This window comes from Macaca fascicularis, chromosome X (assembly GCF_037993035.2).
Source record: "Macaca fascicularis isolate 582-1 chromosome X, T2T-MFA8v1.1".
NCBI classification, from domain to species: domain Eukaryota; kingdom Metazoa; phylum Chordata; class Mammalia; order Primates; family Cercopithecidae; genus Macaca; species Macaca fascicularis.
In genome coordinates, this window is record NC_088395.1 from 48590924 (window position 1) to 48612513 (window position 21590).

Consider the following 21590-nt stretch of genomic DNA (forward strand, 5'->3'; position numbering starts at 1 on the left):
TCACTAGATGCAAATTAAGACCATGATGAGGTATCACTACACACTTATTACAACAGCTAAAATTAAAAACATAGTGACAACACGAAATGGTGACAAAGATGCAGAGAAATTGGACATCTTGTAAAATGCTGCTGGGAAGGTAAAATCTTACAGCCACTTTGGAAAACTGTTTAGTAGTTTCTTATAAAACTGAACATGCAATGAGCACACAATTCAACAATGACACTTCAGAGAAATTAAAATTTATGCCCATCCAGAAACTTATACGTAATTGTTCATAGCAGCTTTACTTGTAATAGCCAGAAGCTCAAAATAATCAATATGTCCAACAATAAGGGAATGGTCAAACTGTGGTACATCCATACCATGAATTACTACTCACTAATAAGAATGAACTATTGATACATAATTTTTTTTTTTTTGAGACGGAGTCTCGCTGTGTTGCCCAGGCTGGAGTGCAGTGGCACCATCTCGGCTCACTGCAAGCTCTGCCTCCCGGGTTCACACCATTCTCCTGCCTCAGCCTCCTGAGTAGCTGGGACTACAGGTCCCCGCCACCATGCCCGGCTAATTTTTTGTAGTTTTTAGTAGAGACGGGGTTTCACCATGTTAGCCAGGATGGTCTCAATCTCTTGATCTTGTGATCCGCCCACCTCAGCCTCCCAAAGTGCTGGGATTACAGGCATGAGTCGCCATGCCCGGCCTTGATACACAAATATTAATGTCTTGGATGAATCTCCAGAGATTATGCTGAGTGAAATAAGCCCCTAAAATGTTATCTACCCAGGAGGCAAAGAGTTGCAGTGAGCTTAGACACTGCACTCCAGCCTGGGCAACCGAGTGAGACTCCGTCTCAACAACAACAACAACAACAACAATGAACTATTGATAAACAAATATCAATATTTTGGATGAATCGCCATGGAATTATGCTGAGTGAAATAAGCCCCTAAAACGTTACATACTGTAAGATTTCATTTGTACAGCATTGTAGAAAAGACAAAATTTTAGAAATGAAAAACAGATTAGTGGTTGCCAGGGATTAGGGATGGTGGATGGGAGGAGAGTGGGTATTACTAAAAATGAGTAGCACAAGGGATAACATTGTGGTGATGAAAATGGTTTGTAACTTTTTTGAGACAGAGTTTTGCTCTGTCTCCCAGGCTGGAGTGCAGTGGCACGATCTCTGCTCACTGCAACCTCTGCCTCTCGGGTTCAAGCGATTCTCCTGTCTCAGCCTCCCATGTAGCTGGGATTACAAGTGCGTGCCACCATGCCTGGCTAATTTTTGCATTTTTAGTAGAGAGAGGATTTCTCCATGTTGGCCAGGCTGGTCTCAAACTCCTGACCTCAAGTGATCTGCCCACCTTGGCCTCCCAAAGTGCTGGAACTACAGGCATGAACCACTGCACCCGGCCATGTACTGTATCCTTTTTTTTTTTTTTTTTTAATATAAGCTTTATTTTAAATTCAAAGAAATGTTAAACTTTTTTTTACAAATTATAATCAAGCACTCAAACAATTTAGGAATTTTAAACACTAATTCTTAACTGAAAATAATGACATCCATAGAATACATCCTGATGTTGGCCAACATGACGTTTACTTAATATTAGTATTTTATGTATGCTTAACCATTCATTCTTCCTAAAATTCAATGATAACAATGATTTGACTTTATAAGGTAAAGCCTTTTATGTAATACACTAGAGATAACTTTTTCAAATACAAAACATTTATACCAGCAAGGAAATTATGAAAACATATATAAAGTATACTGAAGGATGTGATTTAAAGGCTGTCTGTATACATAGATGCGTTTCACCTTAGAAAGTACACATGCACATCAAAACACTTTTACTGAGTATAGATGCCATTACATTCTCTTACATTACAAAGCAAACAGCAGGTTCATAAACGTTCTTCTATTATGTATCAACGGAAAAAAATATATATTCCAAAAAACGGTTTTGAAGACACATGGGAGTGGAATGTGCCCGCATTAAGAGCAGAGCTTCTACAAGACCACCTCTCTCCAGCCAGCTCCCAGGGACCACTGAAAACAGCTGTTACCCTCAGAACGACAAGATGGCCTTGTTAATGATTTCACTGTACTCTCAAATCTCATCCTCCTTGACCCCAGCAGAGGTGAAACTTGATGATGTCACCATGGGTTGGCTTGGCCAGAAGTCCATAATCTTGAAGTTGTAGACACACCTTCCAAGCATCACAATCTTTGGTTTCTTTAATAACAATAGCGTTTAATAATTCTTTTCCTCACCGGGCACAATGACTCACGCCTGTAATCCCAACACTTTGGGAGGCAGAGGCAGGTGGATCACCTGAGGTCAGGAGTTTGAGACCAGCTTGATCAACATGGCAAAATCCCATCTCTACCAAAAATACAAAAATTAGTCAGGCATAGTGGCGCGTGCCTGTAATCCCAGCTACTCAGGAGGCTGAGGCAGGAGAATCATTTGAACCCATGAGGCAGAGGTTATAGTGAGCCGATATCACGCCATTACACTCCATCCTGGGCAACCAGAGTGAACCTCTGACTCAAATAAATAAATAAATAAAATAATTATTTTCCTCTTACGGCAGTTACAACATTAGAAGGTAGCTTCATGGGTTCATTTATCAAGATAATACCCATTTTTCTGCATTTTCAGCAAGGTTTTCTTCTAAAACCTCAAGGACTGCAATGCCCACTTGGCAGCCTAGTGGATTGCCACCGTATGTGGACCCATATTCCCCTAGCTTAATGGTCAGCATTATGTCATCGTCCCACAGCACCACCGACACAGAGTATCAGCCCCCAGAAAGGGCCCTTCCAAGGAGGACTATGTCAGGTCTGACATCTTCATGATCAACAGCCAGCCATCTACCAGTTCTGGCCAATCCTGACTGTATTTCATCAGCAATATATAGATCTGGTGCCTGGTGCAGAACTCTCGCACTCCCATTAGGTAACCTGGATCTGCAACACACTCGCTTCACCCTGAATTGGTTCTACCATGAACACAGCCACTTTGGGATTCTGAAAAGCACGCTCCAGTGCAGGCAGATCATTGCAGGGAATGACGTCAAATCCCGGCATAAATGGTCCAAAACCATCGTAACTGGTCGGGTCTGTGGAACTAGAGATAGCAGACAATGTCCTACCCCAAAAGTTTCCAGCTGCTAAAACAACCTTTGCTTTGTGTTTCTGAATGTCCTTCACTGTATAGTCCCGCCTATGAGCTACTTTACAGGCAGTCTCTCCAGCTTCCATTCCTGTATTCATAGGAAGAACTTTGTGGTAGTTGAAAAGTTTAGTAATATACTCCTCATATTCACCAAGTACGTTATTATAGAAAGCTCTAGAGGTTAAGGTAAATTTGTTCCCTTAACTCTTAGCGCATTCACAATCTTGGGGTGACAATGCCCTTGGTTGACAGCACTGTAAGAACTCAGGAAGTCAAAATATTTTCTGCCTTCTATATCCCATAAGTAAATACATTTTCCTCTCTCCAGGGCTACAGGTAAAGGAGGGTAATTGTGTGCACCACACTTAGATTCCCTTTCAAAAATGTAATCAGAAGTTGGAGGTCCTTGGACTGTTTTCTTTGGGGTTTTTTTGTTTGTTTGTTTGGAGACGGAGTTTCACTCTTGTTGCCCAGGCTGTAGTGCAATGGCGCAATCTCGGCTCACTGCAACCTCTGCCTCCCGGTTTCAAGCAATTCTCCTGCCTCAGCCTCCCAAGTAGCTGGGATTACAGGCATGCACCACAGTACTGGGCTAATTTTGCACTTTTAGTAGAGATGGGGGTTTCTCCATGTTGGCCAGGCTGGTCTCGAACTCCCAACCTCAGGTGATCTGCCCGCCTTGGCCTCCCAAATTGCTGGGATTACAGGCGTGAGCCACTGCGCACAGTCTGGATTGTTTTTTTAGTTGCAACAGATATAGCAGAAGCCACTGAAGAATGAGCTCCACCACTAAGTTCAGCAAACCTCTGCAAAGGTGCTAGTTTGGAAAACATTGTGTCCTTCAAGTAGAAAAACCACAGATCGACTATTTTTTTCTTCCCATGGTTCAGACTAGAATACAGATTTTTAACCCAAGATCCAGGGACGATCTTCAGAGAGTCCAAAATCTGACAGTGCCTGAGGACCACCCGGGACATGCGACATCTACAAAGTGCAGCCATGTTCTGTGTCTTGATTATGGTGTTGGTTACAGGAGTCTACACATGGGATAAAAAGGCATAGGACTATACACACTAGTGTACCAATGTCAATTTCCTGGTTTTGATATTGTACTATAGTATTTTTACACTGCTATAGTATAGAGGAAACTGAGTAAAGGGTATATGGGACATCTCTGTACTATTTTTGCAATTTCCCATAAATCTATATTATTCCCAAGTAAAAAGGGTAAAACATATAATCTTTTTTGACACCTTGTCATCCAGGCTGGAGTGCAGTGGGGCAATTATAGCTCACTGCAGCCTCGAACTCCTGGGATCAAGCAATCCTCCTGCCTCAGCCTCCCAAGTAGCTAGGACTACAGGCACATGCCACCATACCCAGCTATTTTGTTTTTTAGAGATGGGGTCTTACTATGTTGCCCAAGCTAAAAATACATTTCTTAATGAAAGATCAGGATGAGAAACAAGAGGCTTATGTGAATACCTGCACAATAACCAAATACAACTTCTAGAAGTGAAAATGGTGATTTAAATAATTAATAAACGTATTAAACTGCAGATGAGACACAAATGAAGAAATAATTAGTGAACTAAAATATAGCTCTGAGGAAAACAGACAATTAGAGATAAAGAAACAGAAAATAGGCCGGGCGTGGTGGCTCAAGCCTGTAATCCCAGCACTTTGGGAGGCCGAGGCGGGTGGATCTCCTGAGGTCAGGCGTTCCAGACCAGCCTGACCAACATGGTGAAACCCCATCTCTACTAAAAACACAAAACTTAGCCAGGCATGGTGATGCATGCCTGTAATCCCAGCTACTCAGGAGGCTGAGGCACAAGAATTGCTTGCACCCAGGAAGTGGAGGTTGCAGTGAGCCGAGATTGCGCCATTGCACTCCAGCCTGGACGAGAGTGAAACTCCGTGTCAAAAACAAAAACAAAAAAGAAATGGAAAATATAAAGATATGGAGGATAGAATGAAAAGAGCTCACATATATTGAACACAAATTATAGAAAGGGAGAATAGAAAGATTTATGGAGAACAATGTTCAAAGGGATAATGGCTGAGAATTTTCCAGCTTTGGTAAAAAGCACCAATGCTCCTTATGTGAGCTTACCCAGACCTATTACTTTATTATTTAAGGAATTATTTACTAAAACGCATGTTGCTTTAATGTAGTTTAATTATAATCCAGTGTTCATTAAGATGATGTCATTTGGAAAAATACTGATTGGGAGCATTTGAGGATCATAAATTTGAAGTGGTGCTAAAATACTAGGCCGCAATAGACCATGTGGAGAAAGAAAAAGTAACAAAAATAAAGTTCTAGGCCACAATAACACAAACATTGAAAGAGAAGGAGATTAAAGTAATCAAAGGACGTGTGAAAATGAAAACTAAAGTTATCAATCCAATTTAAACCTTTTAAAGTCAAGTAATGATGTTTAAAATGTTTAATGTTGCTAACACAAAGTAAATGGTGGAATAGAGAACTCCAAAAATCTATGCCTCTATAAAAATCAGTGAAAAAACTGGCAAAAACTGTCAGAATCAACTTTTTCAGAACTGTGGAAACTAACCGAAAGCTTGTAACAAGCAGAGGAATGTTTAATCAAGAAAAACCAGCTGAGTGGTTCACGCCTGTAATCCAGCACTTCAGAAGGCCGAGGCAGGCGGATCACCTGAGGTCAGGAGTTCGAGACCAGCCTGGCCAACATGGTGAAACCCCGTCTCTACTAAAAATACAAAAATTAGCTAGGCGTGGTGGCACGCGTCTGTAATCTCCACTACTCAGGAGGCTGACACGAGAATAGCTTGAACCCGGGAAGTGGAGGTTGCAGTGAGCTGAGATGGCACCACTGCACTCCAGCCTGGGCAACAGAGCAAGACTGTCAAAGAAAAAAAGAAAAAGAAAGAAAAAGGAAGGAGGGAGGGAGGGAGGAAGGAAGGAAGGGAGAAAAACCAGCTGAATCTCCGTAAGAACTGTAAGCTTTGTGGTATTTTAACTTACCCTCGCCCCATCTCCTGCTCCCAGCTTGGTGGTAGCCCTGAAGATAATGATCTGCATTCCCAGTACAGGTACCAGTACCGGAGAGAAAAGAATGGACCTTTCACAAAGAATTACAGTTGTTTGTTTTGACTTATCTGGTGGTTCCCTGGAAGAACCCACTTGAAAGGCTTGTCTTCACTTGACTTCACTCAAACTGACACTACAACCTGGGGTAGTGAATAGCAGTTGGGGAAAACAATACATCAACCAACAAGCTTAAAAGGAAAGGTTGGAGGCCAGGCGCAGTGGCTCATGCCTGTAATCCCAGCACTTTGGGAGGCTGAGGCAGGTGGATCACGAGGTCAAGAGATCGAGACCATCCTGGCCAACATGGTCTCTACTAGACACCCAGTCTCTACTAAAAATACAAAAATTAGCTAGGCATGGTGGTGTGCACCTGTAATCCTAGCTACTCAGGAGGCTGAGGCAGGAGAATTGCTTGAACCTTGGAGGCTGAGGTTGCAGTGAGCCGAGATCGCATCACTGCACTCCAGCCTGGTGACAGAGCGAGACTCCATCTCAAAAAAAAAAAAAGAAAAGAAAAGAAAGAAAGGCTGGAAAATGGGGTATCTATTGGGGCTTGAATAACTCCAACATATGCCTCGGAATCTAGAAGGCCACACACATATGCCCTGGGCTGCAGCTAGGCAAATGCCCACAGAAGACCTAAGTAGGCTTTAAGCTCTCACCTCTGACAGACCTCTTGAGGCTCTGAGCAAGCAGGAAGAGAAAGATAAGGCAACATTGTAAACCGCCAGGCTGAGTGCAGAAGGTATGTCCCAACACACACACAGATCCCCTTGGCAAAGACTGGGAGACATACTGGTTCCAGGCATAAAGAAATCTCTATTCAATCATTAGTGGCCACTAAGCTAACCAAGCGACTTCAATGGCCACAGAGGACAAGGAATAGAGACTACAGAATTTGTTCAGGAAAAAACTAAACAAACTTGTGTTTTGAGACAGGGTCTTGCTCTGTCTCTCAGGCTGGAGTACAGTGGCATTAACATGGCTCACTGCAGCCTTGATCTCCCAGGCTCAAGCAATCCTCCGGCATCAGCCTCATGAGTAGCTGGGACTATAGGCATGTGCACCACACCAAGCTAATTTATTTTTTTTTAGAGATGGGGTCTCACTATGTTGCCCCAGCTGGTCTCAAACTCCTAGGCTCAAATGATCCTCCTGCCTTGGCCTCCCAAAGTTCTGGGATTACAGGCATGAGCCACCAAGCTCAGCCTAAACAAACATTAAAAACAAACAAACAAAACAGCAACAAGAAACCCTAGGGAGGGGACAGAATCTGGTTTCCAGAGTTGCCACATTGTATTATTTGAAATGTCCAGTTTTCAATAAAAAATTATGACACGTGCAAAAAAAGAAGAAAATATGACCCATCCACAGAATAAAGAAAAAAGACCATCTATAGAAACCGTCCCTGAGAAAGCCCAGATGTTGGGTTTTCCTGTTTTCTCTTAATGTTTTATTACTTTTTTTTTTTTTCTTTTGAGACAGAGTTTCGCTCTGTCACCCAGGCTGGGGTGCAGTGGTGCGATCTCGGCTCACTGCCATCTCTGCCTCCCGGACTCAAGCAATTCTCCTGCCTCAGCCTCCCAAGTAGCTGGGACTACATGCACCCACTACCACACCTGGCTAATTTTTGTATTTTTAGTAGAGACAGGGTTTCACCATATTGGCCAGGCTGGTCTTGAACTCCTGACCTCAAGTGATCCACCCGCCTTGGCCTCCCAAAGTGCTGGGATCACAGGTGTGAGCCACCACGCCCAGCCAGATGCTGGGTTTTCTAATAAAAAGACTTTAAATGAGCTATTTAAAATATGTCCAAAAACCTCAAAGAAACTATGTCTAAAGAACTAAAGTATAGAAACAATATCTCACCAAATAGAGAATATCAGTACAGACATAGAAATATAAAAAACGAACCAAATAGAAATTTCTGGAGTTTAAAAGTGTAATAACCAAAATGAAAAATTCATCTTCTGCTGGTGCGAGGAGTAGGGACATCGCCCTCATCTCTTTTTGGGGTGCTTTCTGTTAAATAAGAAGACTTGCTTTTTTTTCTAGACAAGGTCTCACTCTGTTGCCCAGGCTGGAGTACAGCAGTGCAATCACAGCTCACTGCAGCCCTGAACTCCTAGGTTCAAGCAATTCTCCCACCTCAGCCTCCCTGAGTAGCTGGGACTGCAGATGCAAACCACCATGCCCAACTAATTTAAAAAAAAAAAAAAAAATGGGGCCGGGCGCGGGAGCTCACACCTGTACTCTCAGCACTTTGGGAGGCCAAGGCAGGCGGATCACCTGAGGTCAGGAGTTTGAGATCAGCCTGGCCAACATGGTGAAACCCTGTCTCTACTAAAAATATAAAAATTAGCTGGGCATGGTGGCACATGCCTGTAGTCCCAGCTACTCGGGAGGCTGAAACAGGAAAATCGCTTGAACCTGGGAGGCAGAGGTTGCAGTGAGCCAAGATCGCACCATTGCACTCCAGCCTGAGCAACAAAGCAAGACTCTGTCTCTAAATAAATAGATAAATAAATAAATAAATATTATGTAGGGACAGGATCTCACTTTGTTGCCCAGGTTGGTCTCAAATTCCTGGCCTCAAGGCATCCTCCTTCCTTAGCCTCCCAAAGTGCCGAGATTACAGACATGAGTCATCATGCCAGCCAAGATTTGCAGTTTTAAGGCCAGGTGCTGGAATTTCAGGTTACCATTATTATCAGAAAGAATGACTTGTTGAGCTTAAGTTTAGTGGCAGTAAAGGGAGTGGACAAAGCTATATAAGAGCAATGTTTTGTATAGAAATTAAGTTGGTATTAATCTGAACTAGATCGCTAAAAATTAAGATGTTGTTTTTAATCGCTAGTATGGTTTGAATGTGTCCCTTCCAAAATTCAGGTGTTGTCAATGTGGCAGTACTAAAAGATAGGGTCTTTAAGAAGTGACTAGGCTATGAGGGGTTCTCCCTCATAAATGAGATTAGGTGTCCTTATAAATGAGATGGTGGGAGTTGCTTCTCTCATGTCCTTCTGCCTTCTGCCATATGAGAATGTAGCAAAAAGCCCTGATCAGATGCTGGTGCCTTGATCTTGGACTTTCCAGCCTCCAGGACTGTGAGAAAATAAATGTCTGTTCTATACAAATTACCCAGTCTGAAGTATGCTGTCACAGCAGCACTAAAAGACTACTAAAATCCCCTAAGTAGGACTTGCATCCCAAGGAAGTGTAAGACTTCTGCACTGAAAACTACAAAACATTGCTGAAGGAAATTAAAGACCTAAATAAATGGAAAGGTAGCCCATTTTTCATGGATCAGAAGATTTAATGAAGTACGGATACATACTGTGACATGCATAAACCTTGAAAATATGCTAAATGAAAGAAGCCAGACACAAAAGGCCACAGTGTATGATTCCACTTGTATGAATGCCAAGAATAAGCAAACCCATAGGAACAGAAAGTAGATTCATGGTTCCCGAAGGCTGGGTGGAGTGGGGAGTTACTATGAATGGGTATGAGGTTGCTGGTTTTCTTTTGTTTTGTTTTGTTTTTTGTTTTGTTTTGCATTTTTTTTTTTTTTTTTTTTGAGACAGAGTCTCGCTCTGCCGCCCAGGCTGGAGTGCAGTGGCCGGATCTCAGCTCACTGCAAGCTCCGCCTCCCGGGTTCACACCGTTCTCCTGCCTCAGCCTCCCGAGTAGTTGGGACTACAGGCGCCCGCCACCGCGCCCGGCTAGTTTTTTTGTATTTTTTAGTAGAGACGGGGTTTCACCGTGTTAGCCAGGATGGTCTCGATCTCCTGACCTCGTGATCCGCCCGTCTCGGCCTCCCAAAGTGCTGGGATTACAGGCTTGAGCCACCGCGCCCGGCCGTGTTTTGCATTTTAAGACAAGGTCTCACTCTGTTGCCCAGGCTGGAGTGCAGTGATCCAATCCAGCTCACTGCAGCCTTGAACTCCTGAGTTCAAGCAATTCTCCCACCTCAGCCTCCCTGAGTAGCTGAGACTGCAGGTGCACACCACCATGCCCAGCTAATTAAAAAAAAAAATGTAGGGACAGGATCTCATTTTGTTGCCCAGGTTGGTCTCAAATTCCTGGCCTCAAGTCATCCTCTTGCCTTGGCCTCCCAAAGTGCTGGGATTACAAGCATGAGTCATCATGCCCAGCCAAGACTTGCATTTTTAAGGCCCGGTGCTGGAATTTCAGGTTACTGTTATTATCAAAAAGAATGGCTTATTGAGCTTAAGTTTAGTGGCAGTAAGGGATAAAGAACAGTGAAACAAGGAGCGTATAGTATTAATCAACTACAGTCAACTGCCCTATTTGTAAATAGAAGTGGGGAAATAATATATATGTGTAGTAGCTCACAAATGCATAAAAATTATCTGGGAAGATAAGCAAATGTCTCTCAAACATCTAAAAGCTTCCTTCAGGCTGGGCGCGGTGCCTCACACCTGCAATCCTAGCACTTTGGGAGGCCGAGGCAGATCACGAGGTCAGGAGATTGAGACCATCCTGGCTAACATGGTGAAACCCTGTTTCTACTAAAAATACAAAAAGTTAGCCAGGTGTGGTGGCACGCACCTGTAGGCCCAGCTACTCGGGAGGATGAGACAGGAGAATCACTTGAACCTGGGGGGCAGAGGTTGCACTGACCCGAGATCGCGCCGTTGCACTCCAGCCTGGGAGACAAGAGCAAGACTTCGTCTAAAAAATAAAATAAAATAAAATAAAATAAGCCGGGTGTGGTGGCATATGCCTGTGGTCCCAGCTACTCGGGAGGCTGAGGTAAGAGAATCACTTGAACCCGGGAAGTTGACGTTGCAGTGAGCCGTGATCTTGCTACTGCACTCCGGGCTGCGTGACACCCTGTCTCAAAAAAAAAAAAAAAAAAAAAAAAAAAAAAAAAAAAAAAAAAACCTTCTTTCATAAATATGGCTCTTGCCTGTAATCCGAGCACTTTGGGAGGCCAAGGTGGGAGGATCACTTGAGCCCAAGAGTTTGAGACCAGCCGAGGTAACAGAGAGAGATCCCATTTCTACTGAAAATTTTAAAGTTATCCAGGCACAGTGGCACATGCCTGTAGTCCCAGCTACTCAGAAGGCTGAGGCAGGAGGATAGCTTGAGCCTGGGAGGCTGAAGCTTCAGTGAGCTGTGATGGCACCACTGCACTCCAGCCTGGGTGACAGAGGAAGACCCTGTCTCAAAAAAAGTTAAAAATTAAAAATTAAAGAATTAGAAATACACACACACACACACACACACACACACACACACGTGAATTGTAATGGCAATACCATTTTTTCTGTGAGGTTGACAAAAATCTGTTTCATTGCTCAGGCTGTTGACAAGGCTGTGGTGAAAATGGCACTCACATACTCATGCTGGCTTCTCCTTGCTCTTGCTTGGACCAGCCATACTCGTTCCTACCTCGCGGTCCTTGCACCTGTTGCTCCCTCTGCCTGGAACACCCTTTGCCAAAATAACCGTGAGGCTTGCTCCTTTCAGCCAACCTAGGACCAAACTCATTGTCCCCTCTTCAGCAAGGTCTCACTGAACGCCTCCTCACCCATCACCTCCCCACACCACTCTCACATCGCTCATTTTCTTCATTGCACTCATCTTTATGAGGAATTATTTCTCTTTTCTTCTCTTTGTTAGGTCAGAGGTCAGCTAACATTTTCTGAAAAGGACCAGAGAGTCAATAGCTCAGGCTTTGCAGGCCATATGGTCTCTGTTGCAAATCCTCAGCTCTGCACGAGAAAGCCACAAACAATATGTAAATGAAGAAGACACTGTAAATGATATGTAAATAATTTACAGACACTGAAATTGATATGTAAATTATTTAGACACTGAAATTTGAATTTCATATAATTTCCAAGTGTCACAGAATATTATTTCTTTTAATAATATTTTTTCATTTTCTTTTCTTTTTTTGAGACAGATTGGAGTGCAGTGGTGAGATCTCGGCTCACTGCAAACTCTGATTCCTGAGCTCAAGCGATTCTCCTGCCTCAGCCTCCTGAGTAGCTGAGATTACAGGCGCGTACCACCATGCCTGGCTGATTTTTGTAGTTTTAACAGAAACGGGGTTTCACCATGTTGGCCAGGCCGGTCTAGAACTCCTGACCTCAGGTGATCTACCTGCCTCAGCCACCCAAAGTGCTAGGATTACAGGCATGAGCCACCACACCCAGCCCCTTTTCTTTTTGAGACAGGGTCTCACTCTATCACTCAGGCTAGAGTGCAGTGGTGTGATCATGGCTCACTACAGCCTCAACCTCAATCTCCCGGGCTCAAGAGATCCTCCCACCTCAGTCTCCCAAGTAGCTGGGACTGTAGGCGTGCACTACCACACCCGGCTATTTCTTTTAATATTTTTTGTAGAGATGGGGTCTTGCTGTGTTGCCCAGGCTGGTCTCAAATGATCCTCCTGCCTCAACCTCCCAAAGTACTGCACAGGCATGAGCCACTGTGCTGGGTCCACCTTTTTTCAATCATTTAGAAATATGAAAGCCAGTCTTAGTTCAAGGGCCATACCAAAATAGGCAGCAGGATGGATTTGCCCACTCATGTGTCAGAACATCAACTCCAGGGCACTACTGTCTGCTTGGTTCACTGCTATATCCCCAGCACCTACAATAGTGCCTGGCACCCAGTAGGCTTTCAGTAGATATTTACTGAGTGAATGTGTGAAGTCTTTTTTTGTGTGTGTGAGATGCAGTCTCACTCTGTTGCCTAGGCTGGAGTACAGTGACACGATCTCAGCTCACTGCAACCTTCGCCTCCCGAGTTCAAGTGATTCTCCTGTCTCAGCCTCCCAAGTAGCTGGGACTACAGCATGCGCCACCACAACCAGTTAATTTTAGCATTTTTTAGTAGAGATGGGGTTTGCCATGGTGGCCAGGCTGATCTCAAACTCGTGATTTCAGGTGATCCACCGGCCTCAACCTCCCAAAGTGCTGGAATTACAGGTGTGAGTCACTGCTCCTGGCCAAGTGAGTGAAATATTAAGTTGAGTAGCAAGTTACTGAAAGAGTGAAGTGAGTGAACGCATGAGCAGGCACAGTCCCACTCGTAGGGCTTCAGTTTGCTCCAGCCTGGACTCCGGCAGGCTCCCCCAGCAAGACTCAGAGAAAGATCAGAAGGCTGAGTCCAGAGTGGTAGCTCAACATCTTTATTTTTCCTCTTTAGCCCGAGGGTAATCCTGACAAACAGCTTCAGCCAGGAGGAGGCAGAGAGGACTGGGCTGGGCAAAGGCTCCGCCAGGACCTGCCCTCCTCCTCCTCCGCCACCTTCTCCTCCTTCTCCTCCTCCTCCTCCTCCTCCTCCTCCCATGGGGTTGGGGATGGGATTAGGGCCATGATCCAAGTTTGGCATCCCTGGGGAGGAGGGAAGTGGGCCAGTCTGCAGCCTCTGCTGTCCCCCGCCTCTGACAACCATGTTCATGGGAACCAGCCGCCTCCACATGCTGGGCAGGAGGGACCCTAGGGAGCGGCCCCGACCCCTCCATGTGCATTCGCACAGGGACCTGGGCCAGCAGGGCCTGATCAGTGTCCAGACAGGCGGCTCTGGCCTGTGGCCCAGTTGGCAAACATAAAGCCTAGACTGACGGCCATGAAGAGGACTCCCAGGACTCCAAAGCACAGGGCCTGCGGGCCAGAGAGACAAGATGGGGCTGGTTGGGACTCCTCACCCAATTGCCTTCTGAGAATATTCCTCAAGTCTTCCACCTCCTTCAGAGAGTGCTTCATCCATTCCTGACCCTCCTCTGTGTGCCCTCTCCTTCCTTACAGCCAGCCCCTTTCTGCGAGTCCTCCTTCCACCTTCCCAGGACCCATAGAGAGTACGTTCCTCCATCCTCCTTCTTGAAGGTGCTTCCAGCTCTCTTCCCAATAGTGCTCCTTCCATCTGTCTGGAGAATGCTCCCTCTATGCCAGCCCCTGTTTGAGTGCTCCCTGTCTTCCTGGACCCTGCTGGTGCTCTGTCTCCTCTGCCCCTTCCTAAGACAATCACCTTTTTTTTTTTTTTTTTTTTTTTTTTTTTTTGAGACGGAGTCTCGCTCTGTCACCCAGGCTGGAGTGCAGTGGCCGGATCTCAGCTCACTGCAAGCTCCGCCTCCCGGGTTCACGCCATTCTCCTGCCTCAGCCTCCCGAGTAGCTGGGACTACAGGCGCCCGCCACCTCGCCCGGCTAGTTTTTTGTATTTTTTAGTAGAGACGGGGTTTCACCGTGTTAACCAGGATGGTCTCGATCTCCTGACCTCGTGATCCGCCCGTCTCGGCCTCCCAAAGTGCTGGGATTACAGGCTTGAGCCACTGCGCCCGGCCGACAATCACCTTCATTCTTCCAGACCATTCTTTCATATGCTCTCCCAGCCCCCTCCTATGCATGTCCCTTTCACCTCCAACCATCCTGGAGTGAGCACTCCCTCCTTGGAGTGCTCCCTCTCTCCCTAGCTCTGCCCTGGAATGCTTACCTGGATCTTGGGCCAGGATAAGAAAGGCTCCACCTCAGAGGGTACAATGCGGAGGTAGAAGATGCTGGGGAGGATGAAGATGAGGCTGGGGGCTGAGGTGGACCCTGGAGGACAAGAAGGAGGGACAGGAGTCAACCTGACTTGGGGACAAGGCCCACATTAGATGGGATATGGGACTGGGGTGAGGTTTACTGACCGATAACTCCAAAGATATCCTGGATGGTTGGCACACAGATGACAAGGACATTGACCAAAACAAGCAGGATCAGAGCTATGGCCACATGTCGCGGCCAGCTGAAGGCCTTGCCTGGGAAAAGCAGCTGCTGCAGGGCCCGGCGGATCTGTGGCCAGAGTAGGGTGGGACAGAAGTCAGGACCCTAGTGCTGCCCCCCTTCCACGTGATCATCTGTCTTTAGCTCCACCCTCTGTCTGAGATCCCTGATTTCCCCTCCCTCTGACTATCCATGGCTTCACCCTGCCTAACCCATCATCTGTGTCTCCATGTTCTGAATGGGCTTCCTGCCTCCATCCTCTGACAATCCACATCTCTTCCTTCTGTCTGAACACCCATCGGCACCCGCACCCACTGTCTGAAATCCTTGCCTCCTCCTCTAGCTGACCATCTTCGCCTCTCCTTCTGTCTGACCATCCACCGGTCCTTCCACCCTGTGTGACCTGCCTCTCTCCACCTGACCTCTACCTCCCTCCTCTGTCTAATTAGTTCCGCCTCCCCATCTCGGAGCCTTGACCCTCCTACATCCCATCACTTCAGCCTCCACCCTTTTTCTGTCCATCCTGGTTTCTACCCTCCAACTGACCCTTCCTGACTCCTTCTTCTTTCTAGCCATCCATCTGTGCCTCCTCCCTCTGACTGACTACCCTGTCCCCTGACCCTCTCTCTCCTGCTATCTATGTCCTTCCCACTTCTATCGATTTTTGCCATCTCTGTCCATCTGAAAATGCTGCCCTTTTCTATCTGTCCATCCTTGCCTCCTTCATCCATCCATCCACTCCTGTCTCCAGCCTCGACCCACACATCCATGCCTACACCCTATACCCATCCCTCCATGTCCCTCTGAGCCATGGGCCCCACGCACCGGGAACAGCACGACTGGCACAGTGAGGGTCACCGCGAGCAGCACGGCCAGGCGCACACAGAGGATGAGAGGGTCCTTCTGGCTGTACATGTGCAGCATCTCTGCCTCCACGTTGCCTGGACCATGAGACAGGGGGTACGGGATGCAGGATGTGGAGACAGCACCAGGACCAATGCCCCAGAAACCCATACATACATGCACAGTGACAAAATCCACATAAGTGAGGCACACCTTCTGTTTGGAAACTGACAGGTCCGTGGTCACAGAAGGAAAGAGCTCAGAGGCTCCCGCCCCAGGCCTTCCCCCTCCCCCCAGCCCTAGCCGCAGCCCCACTCACTGTAGAAGGTGAGGTATCCAAAGGTTGCCGTGAGCCCATACATGCAGAACATGGCCCCAATGGACACGTTGGCCACGGCCTGCATCCTGAGCTTGGAGGGCCTGAGGTGTAGAGGTCATGGAACTGTCATGCCCAGACCCTGGGACTTGCCCCAGGTCCCTCAAAGCCAGCCTCCGCCCTCCAGAGTCCCCTTCTCCCAGACTGACATTCAGCTGGCACACATGGGGACACCCGTCTCTGCCTCCCCTGTGACTAGCCAAAACCCCCTCTCTGACCATCCATATCTCCCCCCCATGTGACCATCTCCCTCTCCCCTGCATCTGACTGCCACTGCCTCTTCCATCTGACCATCCATGCTGTCCCTCTGTCTGATCATCCACACATCTCCCATCATATCATCCCTGCCTCCGCCTGTCTGTCCGTACCTCCCCATCCCCATACCACCAGCCATGCATATCACCCCCTCCATCTGATCATCTGATCTCTGCTTCCTGACTCTGTCCATCCACATTTGTGCTGGATATTAAAATAGGAGAATACTTAAGCCCCGATCAGCAAACCGTCACTAGCCTGAATCCCCCAAGACTTCCTGACCACCCCAAACCCCTCCCATGGCACAACCTAGCTTCCACCAAGTGACAGTCCCAGGACTGCTGTAGGGAGCGTCAGACATTCCGGTTACCGCCCCACTTGCTGGCCCATCATGCAGGCCCACTTGCCTGCCCACTCACCGGCAGAGCTCCGTATAGATGGGCAGCACCTCAGGGTGGCAGACAAAAGCAAAAGCCATAATGGGCACTGTGTAGGACATCTAGGGGAATGCCCGAGTACATGGGATTAGAGCCCACAGGGGTCCATCCCCTTCTTCCCATCCCCCTCCCGCCCTGTAATTGCCCTCCATATCAGACACACAGAAGCCCCCAGTGTCCAATATCCAGCTCCACTCTGAACAGGATGCACCGTGTGACAGAACCAGAGGGCCTGAGTGTGTTGCAATCTCCTACATGCCTGCACACACACCTGTGAGTCAACTGTGAACATCTGGGCCTCACAGCTGCTGTTGAGCCCTTGGTTGTGGAGTCCCACGGGAGCTTCACTCTCCATTGCTGTTTCATTGCGGCCTATAGCACAGCCAAGCTGGAACTTCTTGTAGATGACCTGAGGATGGGGGCATCGGGGAAGCCAGGTCATGGGGGAGGCTATGTCCCAATGTCCCAAACTCTCTCCCCGCTTCTCTGTGACTCACCGAAACCAGGAAAAACAGCATGCAGGTCAGTGAGAGACCACTGGTGTACCCCAGGTAGCCTAAGAGGGGCAAAATACAGAGTCTCAGAAATCAGCCAGGCGTGGTGGCTCACACCTGTAATCCCAGCACTTTGGGAGGCCTAGGTGGGTGGATCACCTGAGGTCAGGAGTTCGAGACCAGCCTGGCCAACATGGCAAAGCCCCATCTCTACTAAAAATACAAAAATTAGCCAGGTGTGGTGGCACGCACCTGTAGTCCCAGCTACTCGGGAGGCTGAGGCAGGAGAATCGCTTGAACCCGGGAGGCAGAGGTTGCAGTGAGCCGAGACCACGCCATTGCACCACTCCAGCCTGGGTGACAGAGCGAGACTCAGTCTCAAAAAAAAAAAAAATCAATGGAACCCCGTACAGTGAACTACAAACACCCAGTCTGGCCTTCAAGGTCTGCCCACCCCAGTTGCCTTTGCATAAGCTTCTACTTCCACCCAGAAAAACCTCCCCTCCATAGCAAACTCCTGCTAATCTGTTCAAGCCCACATCAAATAAGCTCTCCTGGTGTTCTGCAGCCCTTGAAAATGAATAGGGGTTTTCTCAGTCTGGCTTCTTCTGTCTAACCCTACTACCCAATGGCCAACCCAGGGAGCCTCTTACCCAAGTGTTTCATGAGGGCCAGGGGCAGGATGATTAACACACTGACGATGATGATGAGGAGGTTTCCCTTCAAGAACCAGTCCCTAGAGAGACAGGAAGACACAGTGCCTAGCCGCCAGTCAAAGGAAACTGTCAGGCCGACACTCACAGAAGACAGTTGAACAGGCAGCTTTCTGCCCTAAGTCAGGAGAGTTAAGCTGACAGCCTCAGCTATGAGAAGTCATTCAGGTGGTTACAGTGACAAACGGCACAACAGGGTTGACAAAAATAGTCAGGCTGATTATGAGATTGTCAGATACTGTTGGTGGGACACAGCTAACACATACACAGCTGAACAAAACTTGCCATCAGATTTCGCAAGTGGATGCACAACCAGATGGTCAAACACCCCAAATCAGTCAGACTCAATGTAAAAATCAGTCCAGGCCAGGTGCAGTGGCTCATGCCTGTAATCCCAGCACTTTGGGAGTCTGAGGCACACGGAACACCTGAGGTCAGGAGTTCGAGACCAGCCTGGCCAACATGGTGAAACCCTGTCTCTACTAAAAATACAAAAAAAATTAGCCGGGTATGGTGAGGAGCACCTGTAGTCCCAGCTACTCAGGAAGTTGAGGCAGGAGAATGGCGTGAACCTGGGAGGCGGAGCTTGCAGTGAGCTGAGATCGCGACACTGCACTCCAGCCTGATGACAGAGTGAGACTCCATCTCAAAATAAATAAATAAATAGCCGGGTATGGTGGCACATGCCTGTAATCCCAACTACTCAAGAGGCTGAAGCAGGAGATTCACTTGAACCCAGAAGGCAGAAGTTGCAGTGAGCCAAGGTTGCGACATTGCACTCCAGCCTGGGTGACAGATCAAGACCCTGAAGAAAAAAAAAAAAAAAAAGAAGCAAAGAAAGAAAGAAAAGAAAGAAGGAAGGAAGGAAGGAAGAAGGAAGGAAGAAAGGAAGAAAGGAAGGAAGGAAGGAAGGAAGGAAGGAAGGAAGGAAGGGAGGGAGGGGAGGGAGAGAGAGAGAGAGAGAAAGAAAAAGAAAGAAAGAAAGAAAGAAAGAAAGAAAGAAAGAAAGAAAGAAAGAAAGAAAGAAAGAAAGAAAGAAAGAAAAAAAGGAAGGAAGGAAGGAAAGAAAGAAAAGAAAGAAAGAAAAGAAAGAAAGAAAGAAAGAAAGAAAGAAAGAAAGAAAGAAAGAAAGAAAGAAAGAAAGAAAGAAAGAAAGAAAGAAAGAAAGGAAAGGAGGGAGGGAGGGAAGGAAGAAAGGAAAGAAAGAAAGAGAAAATCAGTCCAACACAAGGTGCCAGACACAAAGAGAGTGAGTCACGATCGTGGTATGTCTGACAGGTCTGATGATCCATCAACAGTCTGATGATCCAGTAGACAAGCCATGATGCAGAGTCCATCAAAAAGTCAGAAACACACATGCATGCTTGTTTGAACAGCTCAAGGTTTGTTGGATGCCTAAAAGTATGCCTGTGGACTGACTTGGCCGCACAGTCAAAGAAAGACTGAAATAGAAACGAAATCATCCAGCTGGCCACACTGTTGGAACCAAGCTCTGAGAAAAGGTGGGATCTGTACAGATATTGGAGGAAGGTGACCAGGCAAGACAGTCAGTTAAGACAGAATCAGCTGAACAACTGCTCATGCATTCAAAACAACTTGATTGAATGCCTGTGTTCTAGACATTCACACGGTCTCTTTCTATCTCATACACAGTTACACAGAAATAAACCAATGGGAGCTAACTATAATAATGAGACATCTCTGGTCACACAGTCAGCTATCTAGTATTCTCAGAATCAAACCAAAAATCTAAAATGATACACACAGAGAGTAAAAATCAAGCACTCGGTTAAAACTGTCAGACTGGCCATGTGTGGTGGCTCACGCCAGTAATCCCAGCACTTTGGGAGACCAAGGCGAGCGGATCACCTGAGGTCAGGAGTTCAAGACCAGCCTGGCCAACATGGTGAAACCCCATCTCTACTAAAAATACAAAAATTAGCCGGGCATGGGGGATGAGGCAGAAGGATCACTTGAACCTGGGAGACGGAGGTTGCAGTGAGCCGAGATGGCACCACTGCACTCCAGCCTGGGCAACAGAGTAAGACTTTGTCTCAAAAAATAAAATTTAAAAATTAGCCAAGCATGGTGGTGCATGCCTGTAATCCCACTTACTCAGGAGGCTGAGGAAGGAGAATCGCTTGAACCTGGGAGGCAGAGGTTATGGTGAGCTGAGATCATGCCACTGCACTCCAACCTGAGCGACAGAGTGAGACTCCATCCAAAAAAAAAAAAAAAGGTCATACAGACCAGAGTCAGACTGACAAAACCAGAGACATCTACACACCATGCAAAGCCCATGGGACCAGAGGCAGAGTTAGCCACTGGACACACAGAGCTGTTCATGAAACACACAGAGGCAGCTCCACATGTGCAGCTGGAGCACAAGCACTGCAACACCCTGTACATACACACTAGCCCTGCTGGAGTCCCATCGTGCACATGCCCCCCACACATACCGAGCCATCACAGCGGATCCAGACTCACACACAGGCAGCCAGATGCATAATCAGAACAGTCCAGCATATATGGTTGCAACCATAATACAGAGGACACATAGTCACAGTCAGGGATCACACACACACACACACACACACACACACACACACACACCAGAGAGAATTTACCAGAACAGCCACCAAATCAAACACAGAGATGGAGTTGGCTCGACACATACAGTCAGAGTGAGTCATACATAGTTGGTACCACAGCGTACTACATGCACACAGACACACTGCTGGAGTCAGCGATCGTACGCTTACAGCTAGACAGATTCAGCCAGATGAACCTAGAATCAAGCTCAAACAATCAGCTGGACAGGGGAAGTCACAGTGATCGAAGGTCAGACACATATGGTTGGAATCACAGTATACGGGACACAGCTGTAGTCAATCACAAAGCCAGCCCAAGAGAGAATCAGCCAGGCCGGCAGACAGAGTCAAACCCACAGGCAGAGTCTGAGTCCATTGGCTATGTACATTCACACACACATGGTCAGCAGCAGAGTAAACCGGACGTAAAGAGTCAGCCTCCAGCCAGAAGCAGCCAGAATAAGTCACAAAATCAGCACACGGTCGACTGGGCTCCTGTGGTCAAAGCAACAGTCACGCAGAGGAATCATGCTGACCCAAGTGACCTGCCCAGCAGTCTCAAACTGGAACACCTGGAAGTCAGCTGCACAAACAGCGCTGAAGATACCGACCGGGCCTCGCAGGCAGAGTCAAGGAGCTGCTGGCCAGCCAAGGGGTGTTGCTCACTCACCCCTCGGGGTCCATGTACAGGAAGGTGCCGATAACCAGGGGGAGCTCAGATTTGATGATGAACAGGTAACTGGACATGGCTGGTGCGGGTGGGGGAGGTGTAAGCAGAAAGATTCTCTTCATGCCCCCACCCTGTCTTCCCCAGCCCAGCCTGGGGAAGCCCACCTCACTCCGCCCTCTCCCCCCAAGCTGACCCCCACCTCCCA

General features: G+C 47.2%; 1 protein-coding gene and 1 pseudogene across 16 annotated transcripts in view; both read right to left on the reverse strand.

The window, feature by feature from the left end:
- Nucleotides 1-822: 822 nt before the first annotated feature.
- On the reverse strand, nucleotides 823-11479 carry LOC102124830 (ornithine aminotransferase, mitochondrial-like; annotated as a pseudogene).
- A 1937-nt stretch (nucleotides 11480-13416) lies between these two features.
- Nucleotides 13417-21590, reverse strand: part of SLC38A5 (solute carrier family 38 member 5) — a 51896-nt gene continuing 43722 nt past the window's right edge. For 7 of the 16 annotated variants that reach the window (XM_065538665.2, XM_065538664.2, XM_005593475.5 and 4 more), the window contains 10 exons: nucleotides 21386-21464; nucleotides 18065-18147; nucleotides 17415-17473; nucleotides 17189-17326; nucleotides 16900-16979; nucleotides 16169-16269; nucleotides 15832-15947; nucleotides 14931-15075; nucleotides 14735-14838; nucleotides 13417-13907 (listed from right to left, as the gene is read on the reverse strand). In XM_065538665.2, coding sequence (XP_065394737.1) covers nucleotides 13806-13907; nucleotides 14735-14838; nucleotides 14931-15075; nucleotides 15832-15947; nucleotides 16169-16269; nucleotides 16900-16979; nucleotides 17189-17326; nucleotides 17415-17473; nucleotides 18065-18147; nucleotides 21386-21464 — 1007 coding nt within the window. In that variant the 3' untranslated portion in view covers nucleotides 13417-13805. Of the gene's footprint in view, nucleotides 14272-14594; nucleotides 14839-14930; nucleotides 15076-15831; nucleotides 15948-16168; nucleotides 16270-16899; nucleotides 16980-17188; nucleotides 17327-17414; nucleotides 17474-17663; nucleotides 17765-18064; nucleotides 18148-20239; nucleotides 21465-21590 lie in introns of all 16 variants that reach the window. The other 9 variants (XM_074029983.1, XM_074029984.1, XM_065538668.2 and 6 more) reach the window with 5 other exon arrangements.